The 17,719-nt window shown below is 37.6% G+C and overlaps 1 protein-coding gene and 1 pseudogene across 1 annotated transcript; one reads left to right on the forward strand and one right to left on the reverse strand.

Moving 5' to 3' along the window:
• Positions 1 to 202: 202 nt before the first annotated feature.
• Positions 203 to 9,973, reverse strand: LOC141828538 (ubiquitin-like domain-containing protein CIP73; annotated as a pseudogene).
• Positions 9,974 to 14,044: 4,071 nt separating this feature from the next.
• Positions 14,045 to 17,582, forward strand: LOC141828074 (AP2-like ethylene-responsive transcription factor TOE3). Its single transcript, XM_074715430.1, has 10 exons — positions 14,045 to 14,323; positions 14,405 to 15,060; positions 15,170 to 15,195; positions 15,339 to 15,369; positions 15,446 to 15,533; positions 15,627 to 15,817; positions 15,882 to 15,973; positions 16,060 to 16,145; positions 16,209 to 16,304; positions 16,378 to 17,582. Exons 2-10 carry the CDS (start codon positions 14,600 to 14,602, stop codon positions 16,582 to 16,584), a joined length of 1,278 nt encoding a protein of 425 aa, XP_074571531.1. The 5' UTR covers positions 14,045 to 14,323; positions 14,405 to 14,599; the 3' UTR covers positions 16,585 to 17,582.
• Positions 17,583 to 17,719: the final 137 nt, after the last annotated feature.

Raw genomic sequence — 17,719 nt, forward strand, 5'->3', positions numbered from 1 at the left:
ATGATTTACAAGAAAAAATTTGATAAAATTTAAACATGATGATGGCCATTGTACAGGTTATTCGAGTACAATGTGACAATTGGAGAAGGAATTTGTTAATATCCACCTGAGTTCTTCTCAGTTCGGGCATAGGTGGAAAAAGTTTGTTTAACCTCTCAGAAGCTGGATAACATTCATCTCAAAATCAAGTGCGGAGTGCTCGGTGGTTTGCTTTGTGGCATTTGCTGGCAGTCTCTCCCAAAGTTTTAAGACCTCCATATGAGTATCTGCTTCATTCTCCCTGCAAGAACAGAAGTCCATAAACTTAGATGTTGGTACAACCAGAATAAGCTTTGAAACTATTTCGATATTCACTGTAAGAAAAACTTCTTGCAATTTGAGATTTCATATCATTGAAGAACCGAAAAAAGCAGGCGTGTTGAAAATTCCACCTTACAGCTAGAATGATAAAGTCCATGCAATTCTATATGCCATTATTTATTTTACGTTAGCAGTAGCATCTTCCAGCGGATGATAACAAGAACATTAAAAAAAGAAGAAAAGTAATGAGAAAACGGTCTGTTAAGTGCTCATGCTGCCTTATGGTATCTCTGGTAGCAGCTAGTATATTAAAACCCAAAAAATGACACCTGATCCAATCCGACTCACAAGTTGAAGAGAAAAAAAAAAAGGAAAAATGTATGATGAAATTTTTTTCATAATTACAAACCCTTGCACGTTTTGGACTGGGGGCGTCAGGTGGGTCTCGACGGCTTTGGGAACTACTAGAGTCATTTGAGTTCTGCATGGTGGCCTGTGTATGGAAATTATCAATGTAAATAGCAAAAGTATCTTCTGTCCAGCAAGTAGTACATTAAAAGAGTCATCCTTACCGCTGCTGTTGAAGAGCTCTGATTAATTCTTGTATTATCTTGATCTGTTGATGTGGCTTGAGATATGAATGGCATAAGATTACGTACTAACCTTGAGAAGAATAATCCATCCTCACTTACTCTTACACCCACCTCAGGCGAGGAATTTCCACCTATGCCTGCTTGATCTGTGGAAGAACCTCTAGCAACCTCTGGATGATTAGTGGCATTAACACGAACTTGCTCTCCGGGGAAAACTGACTGTAGCCATTGGTCCAATCTGCCAGTTAGTTGAGAAACAGGGCTTTGCCTGTTTTGTTGTTCAAATTGGATTTCGTTGTTGCTAATACTGGATTGCACCTGTTGGCTTCCACTAAGGAAGTCTCTTAAAGAGCCTGACAAACATTCTTAGTTTAACGCAGTGTAGGGAAAATTTTAAACTCTATAGAAGCTACAAAAATCTAATCCACACAAAAGGACAGTACTTAACTTCTTTATATAGCCAAATTCATAGAACTCATAAGAAGAATGAACTAAAATTATTTCTGACCTTGATGTGAAGCTGAAGCTGATTCATTTATTGAGGCATTTAACCCAGAAGCAAAAGAATCTATAGTTGCAGAAATTTGGTTAATCTCATGAATGAAATCTCCAATAGACGATTCCAAGTTTTGTGATTGTAAAGTAGATCCAGTAGCATGCTGTTGCTCACTGTTATGACCATTCTCATTTTCCCCATTAGACAATTCATTGCCCGTACAATCACCCAAATTCCCAGCAGTAACATGTTGAACCCTTGCAAGAACTGGGTGGATTAACCCAACTGCACTACTAGATGGGTCAGATGTAGATCGACGAACCCCAGCAGGTAGAGGAACCATCGTTCTTATTGGCAATACTCTTACTCCAGAATCTCCAGCAAGAGCTGGATTATCTGAAGCTCCAAAAACTGCTTGAGGAACAACATTTGAAGTAGAAGAATTTTCAGTTGGATTTGTTGTTTCTTGAACTTCTTGTCCACCTTGTGTGCCTAGGTTACGAGGGGAAACTGGTACAGTGCGACCTAAGCAAATAATATATCATCTGTCAGGCCAAAGGAATATAAGAAAACAAAATAAATTAAAAGGTGATTAAGGATTTGGACAAGATTCTAGAATACCTGCATGAAGACGAATGGTGATATTTCCTGGAACATATGTAGTACCCAGTGGTTCACCTTGTAAACCATGACCAGTATATGCAGCTCCCATATGATGTGAACTAAAATTTGATCCTGAAAAGAAAGGAACAGGATGCAACAAGAAAGTTTAGCGGATACAAAAAACAATGAGATATAACTCAACAAAAAGGAGTTCTTTAACCTGAACCATCACAGGATTAGGTCCAGATGCAGAGATGAAAACTGCTGGTCCTGCATTGATCGCAGCATCAGACTGCATGATAAACATCATTCAACTATGACCATGTTTGACATACATGGAAGGGAAACTGCTTATGACACATACTGGTGTTTCACCAAAGCGCAATGTCATTGTTATACGACCCAGCTCTAGCAGTAATGAACCCAAATTCTGCAATAAGATTCCAGCCCTACGCACACTGTTTTGAAGGTACCCACTGTTGGGATGTATACCAGAATCCTAGCTGTGTAAATAAACATTCTGAAATAAGAATCACATTTGGTCAATATTTTGCAAGTGTCCATTTAATCTATATTGTAGATAAGCATGGTGTGCGGAGTCACACACAGAAGACCATGTTATCAGTCTCTTGTAGATTATAAACAGTGTTCACAACCAAGATGGATTGGACAAACCATTGGAGTGGTTGTAGTGTAATTCAGTCTTAGTCTGTCTTGACTATAGAATTACACTAGTACACTAAGTGTGTATTGAACAAGACCATCTGAGGATTGTTCGATTTATACTGACTATATAATCGAACTAAACCTCTGTTACTATAGATGTACATGCTCTTAATCCCGATATAATAACAAACACGTGTGCATAGTATGTACTTCTTTAATTCATCAAAGGGTGAGATTTATATCGATAAATCAAAAGACCCGATGAGTTGGGAAGTAGTATTATGTACATGGTGTGTTGTTGATTATAGAAGGAATCTGTGTCCTATAATCTAGGTTGATGATGTCCCCTTGAGGAGCTCATAAGGATTATCATGTAAACCCTGCAGGTGGACTTTGTCCGCATGATAATAAGGTTGAGTGGTACTACTCTTGGATTAGATGTCGATTAAATACGAGTTGTCAGTAACTCATTTAATTGACGGACATACGATATCTTAAACACAGGGAGACTAATGTACTTGTAGTAAGAAGGAGCCCATATTGTAATATGGGATTGGTGCGGTAGTTCGATAATAACTCTTTAGTGGTATGAGTTATTATTGATGGACTAAGGTTGTGTGTTCAGGGCGAACACGGAAAGCCTTAGCTGATCAGAAGGCCAAAACCAATTCCTCCTCTAGGTTCCTGTTGTAGTTTCTGGGAATCCTCAAGTCCACCTTGGAAGAATTCGTGAAGAAACCAGGCATTCGAGCTCATGCAAGGAGATCGATTACACACCTTGGTAATCGATCAGCTGATCGATTACCAAGACTCCGAGCAGATCGACTGGTAATCGATCAGCTGATCGATTACCAGTGTTAATGAGAAAAAGTTACGGAGTTTAATCGATTAAAAGCCGTGGGTTCGAATTGGAAACTTCCGAAATCTTACCAAAATCTCCGATTTGATTGATCTAAATCATACCAAGTTTACGAATCAATCATACCATGTTTATGGCTCAAATTATACCATATTTGGGAGATGGTTAGGCTATAAAAGAAGAGGCTTGGTCGGCTTTGAGAGAACACACGAAATTATTTCTTGGTGGCCGAAGCTCTCGGCAAGCCAACCTCTTCTCTTCTTCCTCTTCTCTTCAACAAGAAGGAAGGAAAGTTTGCTAGCCATCGAAGGAGAATTCTTGGTGGAGAAAATTCTCGAAGGATCGTTGCCCACATAACGTTCGAGAAGAGGAGAGGGATACAGCAGAAGATCGAGAGGTCGTCTACATCCTTCAAGTTCGAAGAAAGGTATAATTTAATGTTTCCGCATTAATTAAATTATATTTTTCATATTGGATCCTGTAAACCAAACACAAGAGCCCAATGATCTAAACGAGTCGATCAAACTTTGTTTGATCGACTATGAGGGCAACTTGAGATCGTTTCGGGAAAATTTTTGTTCTGCAAAAATCTACCGGAACGATTTTTCAAAACTTTCCCATCACCCACGTGTAAGAGGATCCATCAAATTTGCTTGATCCACTAGGCGCCTTGTGAATTGCTGTATAAAACAACAAAACAGCACACTGTCAAAATGATTGATAAAAAAAATCACCATAAAAAGGGAACACGAAAATGTTGCCAATATCGTTAGCCAATATGCATTAAATTCCAAGAACAAGCAAAAATAGTATAAACAACTTTCTTATGCTCATTGAGAACTGGGGGATCCGATGAGTGGCCAAAAAATATAACGCATTTAGATCTTTCACAGTAGCACAAGCTCTAGGGACAAGTGGTCACCACACTAAACATTGTGCTAGTCTCTGAAACAAAATTATGGTTCAATACAAATGACAGTGATGGATAATTGTGGTGTCTGAAGGGTTGAAAGAAACTATGGCTGAATGAGGAAACAAGGGGTACAAAACTAGGGCTTCAAAATAGGAATTAACAAGTGTGTTTTCTTCCTAATGGAATTGAGTGACACCGAGCCCAGCAACAAATACTGCAGATAAGAATCTGATGGCACCATAGACCATGTCAAAGTGAACAATCACTATTGACTGAGGCAAGCCAACTATCAAGTATCATAGATTGAAATGCCAGATTCAATCGGCATAGACCATGTCCGTGTCAATACCTCATCAAACCACATAAACATGAAAGGAATGACTAACCATCCAGCAAATCCACTGTTGAAACTGAAACTAAGGAACGGCTTTTTCTGCATATACTATTAAATACTTCTTATCCATCCAACTTATATTAACTTCTTCAAAAATCCCTATTCTGGAGGTCTTATCTTCTGAGATTACAAAAGATGATTACATTATCTATGACAAATACTTGTTCATGGGACATTATAATATAAAAAATGAAGCTTGACATCGAACATCTTCTAACTATTGACATTCGAATTTTGGTGTTCATCAAATCCTTCTATAATTGTACTAGGACAAGTTATTCATCTCTAAAAACAAAAATAAACTAGAAAACAAGACTTAGCTCAAAAACGCCCAGTTCATTTACTCACTACAGATTCAAATAAAATAGTATAATTGTAATGATTCAACCATAGCTGACTCGACTTGAAATGTATATAATACAAGTAGAACTAGTACAAAATGTATAATAGAAAGTTTAGTGCTTAAGAGCAATAACTTGATCATTTAAATTGTTATGCTTTATTCAGTTCTTTGTGAAAAAGCCAACTTGATCAGACCCAAAGAGGAATGAACACATACTGATATGTATCCATCAGCTAGCATCATTAGCAATTCTCTTGTAGAAAGCAGAATTTCTGTTAAAGATGCTAGACTTGGTAGGCCACCTGGGGTAAAAGAATGGCGAGACTGAAGACCATTGTCAAGCAAATTAGCGGCGTCTTGTTCATTTCTGTATTCCACACCTGACAAACAATGAAATTTCTTCTAGTTATCCTATAACCGCTTGCATTGAAATGAATCTCATCAGGTTTATAAAGAAAACAATCAGTTGCATCTATACCTTCTCTGAAGAACTCATTCCTCATGAAGCTCAAATACTGATGTATGGTGGTCAAAGAATCAGGAATTACCTGCATAACTACAATTTATAAGAAAGTATAACAAAAAAAAAGGCCTCATCTGCTAACCTAGTTATGCTAATAAAAGATTTTACAGTTGAACAAAGAGTGTGGTGTAAATAATTTGCTCAAGCAAGCAAATAAACATATAAAGCATAGCCAGACACTATCTATGGTTGACAACATACAGTAGGATGTTGAGGCCCCAATGGAACTGCAGCGTGGAATTGATCAAATGACTGCCTAGAACCAAGCTCACCAAATGGAATGTCAAGAGAGGCTCTTGCACTCAAATCCTGTGGAGCAAGATTATTTGTCTTCTGGAATAGAACTTTTAATTTCACATATTTTTCACACTAGAGGAATAGGATTTACCCTGAGATTTGTACTTGAGGTCTGGGATTCAGTATTTCTTGTTGCAACAGCATTCAAGATACTAGATATAATCTGCTCAATGGAATAAATGATTAACCATGTTTATATTATTAAAGTGGACAAACCAAATTAAAAATCAAAGGCATATGCACTGGCAGAACTACCTGAGAAAGATGAGTATGATGATCCCCTTGACCAATATAAACGGTCTCAAAGACTAAGGTATGAGCTCCTTGACTAACATGACTATGATAAGTATCCGAAGTAGCATTAGCAGCTACAGTGGTAGGAAAAAATCAGTCAAGATTCCTTCATCCCAATTTCTCATTTAGGAAACAATTGACAAAGATCTGTTCTAATTTATTCTAGAAAATATTGTACTACAAAATAAAAGCAGAACATTCTGAACTATACTTATGCCACCATTACGCAGAAAGAAACAGAAGGATTAAGTTATTTGCAGTTGATGCATGTCAAGGATTACATCCTAATACATTGGTCTTTTGAGATGAAGGACCACAAATGTTCCAACACTTAGTATAATTATAAAATGCTTGTTTAGTCAAGTACATGACAAACAAAAAGAAAATGTTTAAGTTTTCAAGTGAATTCATATTACACAAGATTGAAAATAAACCATCCGTGACTAAATGCAAACCAGACTGACCTGGTGCGCCTTCATTTTCCATATGACTTGATGGGGATGAAGAAAATTGTTGTGGTTGTCTAACAACCATATGCAAGGTGTGACCATCTTCAATGTCTTAATCATCCATGCTAAGGAACAAGAAGTCATTTAGTAGAATACTGATAGTTAGATGAACCAGTCATAAATAGCACAACCTCGACAGGCATGTTCGGTACTAAAATCCAATATTTCCCTAAAATTAATTAGTCCAGGAAAAATAGAAGGATATAATCCATAAGTGCTATTATGTTACAGTAAGAGGTAACTTTTATAGGAAGAATGTAAGCACTAAAAGCATAAAATATGAGGCAGCCCAGTAAAGAAGCATCAAATGCAGTATGATCATAAGTCAGCACTCAAATGCAGAATCGTTGCTACAAAGGATAGGCAAGTTGCTGGTGTGTACCATCTCAACTGTCCATAATATATAGTTAGTGTACTCACAACCAGACATGAGCCAAATAACACAAGGCACATAAAACTAGTCAATATTTGAAAACATATTTACTTAAGAAAGGAGTACAGAAATAACCATAAATGAAATATATACTTGAAACAGGTTATCATGCCTTTTGTCTATATAGATACAATTTTGACCCACTTTACAGCATTGGCGTATAATTTCAAATATAAAAAAGATGACTATACATAAAATTCTATTTGTGGTAAAAAGCAGAAGTCAATATTTCTTTTTGAGGAAAAACATGATAGTAAGCTTAATAAGATTGCCAATAAGTTCATCATGCAAATTAGTGTGTATGTGTAGTTATCTACTACATATAAAAGGGAGAAAACATGCATGATAAGTTATCTAGAATGGATAAAAACAGCCAAAATCTGAAAGGGATGATGTTTGTGCATCTCAACAAGTCTATTTCAATACAAACAGGAAAGAGAACATCTACAATAAATTAAGAACAGAAATATGAAGATATGCCTTGGCAACTCAAAGTGCTTAAAACTACATGTTTCAATAAATAAAGATGTTACCATAGACAAAAAAATGATCCATTAATGACACAAGACAAGTAGAAGTGATACTCCTCACGCAAAACGGACCAGTATTTACTCAGTCTAGTGTAATTAAATTAGTCAACAAATTTGCCACATCAAAATAGCATAATAGGATACGATATGTAGACAGAATTTCTTCATCTTTCAGAACCTTGCCACGACATATTAGACGTTGTTGTTCTGAGATTACCCCAGTAATGCTGGCTATTTGTTCCTTCAGCTTTGGGATTGGCACCTGAGAAGAAAAAAAATATGATACTGCAATGGGCTTCAAGGATCTTCATCTTTAAATATGTTTGGGGACGTTATAACAAAAATATGTACAATTCTCATAACTTCACGAAAGCTTAGCATTACTAGCATTATCGTTTTATGATAAAAGATAGAACAGTGATTATTATGCAGAGATTGCTTCAAATTTTAAGATTAAAATCTCCAAAGTAATACTAGTATCAAACCTGAGAACCATTTTGAAAATTTAAAAAAGAAGCAGATAAACAACTTCACATATCAACCATTCAAAATGATAATATGGGTAAACGAATAGCAATATATAATTATATGAGGTGTCAATCTTTTTCCCACAGTAAATCCAATTGGAGGAACCTTTCTGTAAACTTCCGCAAAGTTTATTTAGGATTGTAAAATCTGGCAAATCTACAATCTAAATCCCCAGCAACCACTGCTAGCAAGACACATGAACAAATAATTTGGAGTTGGGAGAGTCGCTGCCACAAGGCTTGTTTAAGATCCTATTCCAAAGTTTATGCCCCTTCGTACCTTGCTTTACAAGGAGATGCATGATAAATGCAAATTTTGGCATCTACATCTCTATGCTGCTTTGTGCATAGAGACCTATGTATTTGATGCTAAAAGCTGGATATGTAACAAAATATTACGCATGCACTAGCAGGACGCTAGATGAAAATAAGATTGAAATGATGGAAATGGACACTGGTGATATTGAAATGACTATTAAATATTAAATAACAAATCTTGCTATAATGAACAGATGATGTAAACACAGGAATTAGTCTTAGCTTATGATCATAGCAAAAGGACCACTTTTTGGAAATAAAAAAGACTAATGAAGAGTTGAAGAATCAGTAAAAGTACATCTTTTATCCATCTCAAGATAACATGTCCCAGTTGCAAATTAATGTACAGAAGAGTCAATGGGCTAAAGGAACAAAGTGTTTTGGATAAGTAAGACACAATTTACTTAACGAACAAAATTTAAATTTTACTTACAGACTTCTCTACTTGCAGAGTGTAGGTTTGAGAATCCAATGTTTTAATTTTTATCTCCACAGTGCTCTGTGAATCTTTTGTAGCATCTATACAAGATGTTGTTGCTTCTGAAGGATCATGAGCACCCATGTTCTCCTCGAGTGACCTGATGATGATTCTCCTAGAAGCATCATCAAAATGCATTAGGAATTTATCAATACCATTATTATAACCATTCAGATACTATATGTGCATGATCATTGTCTACTTTGGTGCTTGAAAGAAACAGAAAAGGAAAGTAAAATAAGATGCAGCACAAATTTAAAACATGATTCACTATATACTGTGAAATATGTGAAGCTGCTTCACTTTCTATTCTACCTTAGTGGAAATAGCACTTGTCTGTATCCAAAATAACCCAATGTGAATACATGAAATAAAACTACAACAAAGATGACCATAACTACACCTAGCATTTTGAATAAGAAATAAGAGAAGTAAAATAAGTTAACACCAGTTCTATGTCAAACAAGATATGAAATCACCCAATCATGCATGTAGCACGTATGTCACTAACAATGTGCTATCATCATTGAAAAAATATAGTATAATTCAATCACTTATTCAATCAGTGGAAAGAATCAAGCTTAGATATGTGTCAAAATGAGTCATAAGAACATCATGCCCAAAATGAGCCAAGACACTGAATATAATTCTGGTCGATGCCCTGTAAATACCAAAATATTTTGCCAATTCAGATATCCTATCTAAGATAAACTGGAGCAAAAATCAAGAATTTTTACTTGGTTGTTCATTGCCAACAAGGACACAAACTTCGAACTAGTCTCCTTTTTTCCCAATGTATCATAATCACAAGCACCTGGTTAACAGGTAACACGAGTTGTCGCACTCGCACCCAAACTGAGCACGAAAAGGTTCTCTTTTCTATCATACAAACCCCATCGTTCCCCTCCAATGAACTCACTGCTCGACTATGTGTCCTGTGCAACAGAACCGACCCATACCATGTGAGCCCGGAGAAAACCCCAACACCCCAACAAGCGCATCACCACTCATGCCCTCAGCACTAGAAAAACCGTCGAGGACGGACAAAGCCGTCGTTCCCAAGGTCCCAAATCCCCAACGAGAAAGTAACCCCCCGGTCAAACATAACCAGCTCCGGCAATGGAACGAATCCCTAATCGCAGAAGCATGGAAGACTCGAGAACCGCAAAGGGGAAACGCCGCAGGCAGTGACGGAGATCGTGATTACCGGGGGCGATGTCGACGATGAGCGAGGTTGAACCTTCGACGGAGCGAGCAAGGGAGGCAGCTCGTGAGCCCCCGCAGGACGTACAGCGCTACTGGAAAGTTGAGACTCGGTGTTTGATTTATCGCCTGAGAAAATTTGAATTTGGTCCAGATTTTTGCTGTATATTTTTTTAACAGCCCCCGCCTAAGCAGTTGAGATCGAATTCGAGGCGTTGAATTTAAAACGGACGGTGGATGATGCCATGAGTAGCAAAGCCAATTATAATTTAGATTTAACGGCAGATTAAAACTTATTAAAAAAAAGAAAGGATAAATTAATAACGAATCTTCTTTTTTAACATTATCACATTTAATTAATAATTATTAAAAAATGCTCTTAATTATACATTTTTTTAAAAAATAGCTCTACTATGATATTATCTTTTAAATATAAAAAGGTAAAACGAATTTGCAAAATGACCTAGACTTCTTAAATGCCTAAAACCTTTTTTTTAAAACTAATTAGTAGTAAATATATGGGTTTAAAATATTGTTTATATTTCAAAACTACTATTTAGTATTTTGGTAGAAAAATTAAAAGGATACCTTCCCTAAATATTCATATAGTTAAAAAGCTGCTGTTAAGTATCTATATGATCAAAGCTGCGAAGTGCCCACTAATTTTAGAAGTAGGGGTAAATTTAGAGCATCTCCAGAATTTTTGTCCCGGTTGGGAGTAGAAGTTCTCTTACTCAGGCCGTCTCAAGGTTTTATGGGGTCCTACGCTAAATTTTTTTTAGACTTTTAATACATTTTTTTAAAATATAAAATTTTTTCTCATCCTTTTTCATTCGGACTTGCGACCGACAATGATAGATTTAAAATATTTTTAAATAAAATATTAATTTAAAAATAATTTTTTATATAAATTTAATTTTCTAACTATTAATTTAAAAATAGATTTTTATATAAAATTTAATTTTCTACCCCTTTTGAGATGTAAAATTATTAATTAAATTTTTTATATTTAAATTTTATTAATAAAATTTTTTCAATTGATAAAATTGTTAGATTATTTAATCTTTTTTAAGATATTGTTGAATGTAAATAAGACTTTATTAAGATATTTATTTTTAGAATGATTCATCAATTCAGCCATGCATTAATTTTCATCCATGCAGGTGTGAGTAATGCATCAAATGCATGAAGCGGTATCAAATTTCCATGCGTAATCATATAGGCATGATGTGGTCCTATGAAAATTGAAGTGTTGTGATCTCATGAAATAAACATGTTGTTTGATTGATATAAAAAAAATATTAATATATATTTTTTAATAACAATGGGCCCTAAGTTTATTGGGGGCCCTAGGCAGTGGCCTATGCCTTGAGCCGGCACTGCTCTTACTCTAAATATTTTACCACTGTATGGTAAGAAGAAGAGTGCATTATTTTTTTATTAATCCAGGTATCTAGGTCTTGGTTCCAGTTGATCCTGAAGGGGGACGGCTTAGTCCTACAAATCCATCACTAAGTAAATCCAGAAAATGCAAGTGGATTTTAACATGACATCTTAGTATCACTAATGGTTCAAACTTTGTGTATGTTCGAAAATGTCTAATATAAGATTCAAACCCTCGTCGCATGTGAGAATTATTTTTATCTTTTACCATTGCATCATACCGCACCCATAACTGAGTGCATTATCTTCAGCAAAAGTGAAATCTACCACTCTAACAGTCCCACATGGGTGCCCTCATAATTATATGTGAAGACGTAAATCGAGAAACTACAGCTGATTACCACGGGAGAGGACATTGTCTCGATTTCATCGAGATTTGATCCTTGTCCACTTCAGTAAGTCTATCTATAATAACAAACTCAAACATTTCCCAGGATCAAAAGGTGGAATCTGTCACCCAGCGGCCTTACACGATTTGTCTCATGACCATTTGTGAGAAGATAAATTGAGATCCTACAACTGACCACTACATAGGAGGGTATTACTTCAGCTTCGTTGAGATTCGACTTTTGTCCACTTCAGTAAATCTGTCTCGTAATAATCAACTCAATCATATCCTAAGGACACAAGTGAATGCATTATCGATAAGTTAAAGTTGCTTTAAGGTGGAGCACAAAAGAGTATTTCAGTATAGATATAATTTTAATAATTTTTAGAAGATTGACTGCCCTTTTGATTTTTTGCACAATACCATACCTGCTTTTACCTAATGGGCCGCGCCAAGGCCCATAAGTGCATGCATGTGTTATCTCTAAAAAAAGCTTATAATGTTTGCAATCGAAACCTCTAGATACACGAAATTACATGAACTTAGGCTTCCACGAGTGAGCGTGGTGAGTTGATAAAATATTTAAGAAAATAAAGACCAATATTTTAAAAATTAATTTCTGAATTAATTGAACATCTGAATAATTAAAAAAATATATATATGAACTTAGAGATACCAAATCGTCTCCAGTAGCTTCGAGTATAAGAAAATAAGAACCTCTATTTCTTCCCACGTTCCACGAGAAATGCCTTACAAGCTCGGTCTCCAAGCTAAGCATATACAAGTACTTCCTTTACGTCATCCTGTACATCTCAAGTGGCATTTTTTGCACTCCCATCCTTCCTTTTTCTCTAATTGCCTGATCCAGTCCTCATCCTGCATTGCCTATTTCGGCCGAGTCTGATAATAATTATCAAATTAGATTCAATAACCACATATTTAACTCTCAACAATAATTTCCCAGTAGGATCGGCTCGATCATCCTCAGAGATTGAGTCAATACGACTAACTGAGATTATTATTTTTTTTACAATAATTAGATGATAATTTAGAAATAATTAACTTTTAATTAATCATTTTCCGTGCTTCCTCGTTGGAAGTAATTAATTAATTATTAATGCCGCGCGGTTCTGCTAATTCTATAAATAGAAAACACGCGATGCGCGAGGAATCGTGTGTGCCAGGCTTGAAATATTTTATTAATAAAATAATAATATGCTAATTAATTATTGTATATTTAAATCTCCACGGTTGGTTCGGCAGAATCGTGTATATTCTCGAAGCCACCAATTAAAAAAAAACAATCTAATAATTATTAATAACAGTTTATTTTAGTTTTAGATTATTTTGTTCCACCTTTTATAAAAAAAGTAAAATTCATCCACCAACGATTTCACACGATCGTCATGATGAAGGAGGATAAATTGAGATTCAAATTTTTATCCTCTGTTACAAGTCTGTAATAACCAACTGAGTTATATCTAAAAGAGCAAATTATATTAAGTAAATATTTTATAGTGATCGACTCCACCGTAAAAAAGATCTCATATTAAAATTTTTTTTAAGGCACGATATTATTATTTTAATAAGAATTTACTATCGAAATAACATCTTAGTAAACCGCTACATGTTACGACTCAAACTCAAAATCTTATACAATATATATCTCCATTTATCACTTGAGATAAATCACCTCGGCTCTCACCTATCGACTCAATCTCTGTGAATTAAAGAGCTCTGAAAATGACACTCTGATGCCAATAATTTCACGTAAAAACAGTTGCTTTCAGAGTTTTCGATCTCATTCGACGCAGAAAATTCTTAGCAAGAAAAGCGTGCGCCCAAAATTTAACCTTTCTCGGTGATTGGAGAGAGAGTGAATGATAAGAGTCGAAGAAACTTGAGAGGGCGTTCTGATTATTTTAATTTTTTAAAGAGTGTTTTAAAAGAAAGGATAAGAACTGAAGTTTTTCCGAAAAATAATGATCGTCGGATAAGGTTCTCAACTCTTTTTCGATTTGGTTAACGTGGGAAGGCATCAAGCAAGGCAGCGAGATTAAAGAAAGGGAAAGAATACTTCGATTCTTGTTTAGATTTCCTCCTCCGCCACCAACAATGATAAGAAGAGGTGTTGGACCGAGCGACTGCGAGGATGCTCGCTGTGACATGAATAGTGGGAGTCCGACAGATTGAGAGAGAGAGGGGGAGAGGAGGACGAGGGCGATCGGTAGCCACCAAAAGCATATCATTTGCCTCCGAAACAAGGCAAAAAAGTAAGAACAGATCTTGGGTGTCATTTCACCGATTACTGGAAGTCTTTTCTTGGATTGATTGATTTTTTTTTTCGAATATAGGCACTGAGTTCTGTAGCTGTCGTTGCTTACTTCGATCTCGCTTTCTCTGTCTGTTTCTTGATCTTCACATCGGGAGGTTGAGATTGCAGATAAAAAGCATAGATTTTGGCATAAATTGGAGTGGAGGAGGAAGAAGATTGGATTTTGAGACCGGGAAGGTTGGAAAGCTGCATTTTTTTTTCAGTTTATTTTGCCATGGAGGAGGAGTGGGATCTCAATGATGCGGCGTCGGAGGAGGTGGAGTCGCCGGCGGCCTCCGCAGCGAAGGTTGTGGGTAACAGCTCGGGCGAGGTCGAGAACGACCACAGCGGCTCCTGGGATGACGTCGCCGCCGTCGAGGCGCAGGGCGAGGGTACAGCCGGCGGGAGGATCTTCGGGTTTCCCATCTCCGGCGACAGCAGCACCTCCGCAGAGAGCGAGCCAGCCATCGTGACGCACCAGTTCTTTCCTTTCGCCGAGGAGGAGGAGGCGGCGCCTCAGGCAGCGCCGCCGCCTCGCCCTACCACGGCCGGGGTCAGGTTCTGGCAGTCGGAGGAGCCACCGGCGAACGGAACGCCGACGAACAAGAAGAGCAGGCGCGGCCCGAGGTCGAGGAGCTCGCAGTACCGGGGAGTGACCTTCTACCGGAGGACAGGGCGATGGGAATCCCATATCTGGTAAGCTTTCCTCTTCTCCAAACATCACAAATCAACAAAAAAATAAAGGGGCTCTCTTTGTCTTCTCGTTCTATTTGATTCCTTCATCAACATTTCCTCTTATTTGCAGGGACTGTGGGAAGCAAGTTTATCTGGGTACGCATGGATCAAACTGCAATCAAAACCATTTTTTCTCTCCAATTTTCCTTCTTCTTCCTCTTCTTCTCTCGATCAGAATTACTTCTCGAACTGATTTAGCTGCAAATTGTTGATTGTTTCTCGTGCAAATGTTTCTACAGGTGGATTTGACACAGCTTACACAGCAGCAAGGTTAGTCAAGCATTTCAACTTCTTCTTCATTTCCAAAAAGATTCAAGTTCCAAGTTCTCAAACATTTTACGCGCAGAGCATACGATCGGGCTGCGATCAAGTTCCGCGGAATGGATGCGGATATCAACTTCAGTTTGGATGAGTATCAAGAGGAAATAAAACAGGTATCGCTAAAGAAGATTTGTTGATCACGAATCCAACTTTGCTTATTTCTAGATCATAATTGATTCATCTCAGTGCGTGATTGATTGTGGTAGATGGGCAATCTGACCAAGGATGAGTTCGTCCAAGTTCTCAGACGCCAGAGCACCGGCTACCCTCGAGGAAGCTCCAAGTATCGGGGAGTCACCTTGCACAAATGTGGAAGGTGGGAGGCCAGAATGGGCCAGTTCTTAGGCAAAAAATATGTGTATCTGGGACTCTTCGATACCGAAATCGAAGCTGCTAGGTAAGTTCAGTTTCAGTTACACCTTCAAAAGATCTGTCAATCATCAAGTTTGTTGGTGTTCCAGAGCTTACGACAAGGCTGCAATCAAGTGCAATGGCAAAGATGCAGTCACCAACTTCGACCCCAAGAACTATGAGGATGAGCTTCGAACTGAGAGTGAGAAATCCACTCTATCAGTTAGTTGTATTATATTCTTCATCACCATGTTGTTAATCTCATGACGAAGTTGAACTTTGTCTCAGTCGATCACCATGTCGAGCACAATCTCGATCTGAGCTTGGGGAGTTCAGGCTCCAAGAGAACTCGAACGGAAGCAATGGATGTAAAGGTACGATTGTTTTGATACAGTAGCTTGCTGAGACTTGTACAATCAATAATGATCTTTCTCTAGTTTGATGACAAGCTTAAGGTGACCGAAGGAAGAGATCAAAGAAGCTACATAACTCCCAACTATCTGCCAGTCCAGGCGACTATGTTCTATCATCAAGTTTGTTAATCTTTGTCTTCCTCAGTTCATCAAGTCAGTACTCCTCTAATGAGCATCCGATTTCATGATTCAGTATCATCCTGGCGGCGAAGAAAGGGAAAGGGCCCTCAAATGGCTTTCCTTATCGAGCGGCGGAGAGCAGCAACAGATCTACCTTCCCACTTCCACACCCCTCGCTAGCTTTGCAGCATCATCAGGATTCCCACCTTTGGCAGCAACAATTGCCCCTCCGAGCGCAGCACAACGATGGCCTCCTAACTATTTCGCCATTAATGATTAATTCAATGGCGTGCCCGGTCTGATTGATTACCCCCGAGGACCCACTCTTTGTCCCCTTCCATCCTTCCTCCACCAAAGCATCTATCTAGTTCATGGACAAACAATGCTGACGATGTTCATACTTTAGATGCATGATTACTCGAGTTGCTGTCTTTAAGACAACAAACAACTGGAGTTAGTGTAAATTTTGTAGTAAAGACTGCCATCTTAGCTTGCATGCGATTTAGTTGAAGAAAACGTGGATGGAACACTGTATGTGGTCCTTTTGTGAATTAGGCAAGTGCATTAATGGCGAGAGGGACGTCACAACTGAATGGGCCAGATAGCAGCAGCTGGCAAGACTTGTAATGAAGGCGGATGCTTTCAATGTGGATGGAAAGTTAATGAATTTCATCTGAGTTTGGCCACCTAGTGCTTTCATTCCATTTTTATACGATTAAATCTACTGGTTTACACTCCAACTCGTGGTTAGATCCTGTTTTAAACTCTTTTTAACCCCTTGAAACTTGGTAAGAACAAGCATCCATGCAAGGGCTCATTCAAGTTTTTATAGTTTTTACTAAAAGTGCACAGTGCAGCCTTTGGTAAAATGGGTAGTATTTACTTTCCAAGAAACCTTTCCAGGAATGGTCACATTCTTCTACAGCTGAAACAAGAACACGTTTAAGTCGTTGGAGATCAGAAAGAGACGATCCAAAGACACATTACACATTGCTTTTTGAGCTTCCTTACTGTTCTAATAAATATCAGCTTACTTGTTTAACAACTTCGTCTTTCTTTAGTTTCTCATTTGTCCTGCAACCAAAAAGAGAGAAGGACATCATCTTGATCGATCACAATCAAACCATGTCGCAATGGTAAGTGTCCGATGATTAAGGCAGTTCGCATACAGCTTCCGCTCGGACCACCTCGCTAAGTTTCAGAAGCAAAGGCAAGAACATGAACAACAATGGCAGGATAATGCCACATTGATAGTTCAACGCCCAAGTACAAACTTAATTAGGAGCACATCCTTGTTAAATGAGAACTTTTTGTTGCTTTTGTTGATTCCGACCGTGTTAAATGCTGATCCACACTGTAAAAGATCGAGACATGAAACAGAAGATTTTTGATCTTTGAACATTCAAAGGCAAATC

This window comes from Curcuma longa, chromosome 4 (genome assembly GCF_044706935.1).
Source record: "Curcuma longa cultivar G26 ecotype Majalengka, Jawa Barat chromosome 4, ITB_CL_G26_1.1, whole genome shotgun sequence".
Lineage (NCBI taxonomy): Eukaryota > Viridiplantae > Streptophyta > Magnoliopsida > Zingiberales > Zingiberaceae > Curcuma > Curcuma longa.

What these genes read in the sequence shown, in the direction of transcription:
- LOC141828074 (XM_074715430.1), top strand. Translation starts at nt 14,600, where the DNA reads ATGGAGGAGGAGTGGGATCTCAATGATGCGGCGTCGGAGGAGGTGGAG. An exon ending in ACAGCTTACACAGCAGCAAG is followed by an intron (nt 15,370 to 15,445) that starts GTTAGTCAAGCA and finishes TTTTACGCGCAG; the next exon opens with AGCATACGATCGGGCTGCGA. An exon ending in ATCAAGAGGAAATAAAACAG is followed by an intron (nt 15,534 to 15,626) that starts GTATCGCTAAAG and finishes TGATTGTGGTAG; the next exon opens with ATGGGCAATCTGACCAAGGA.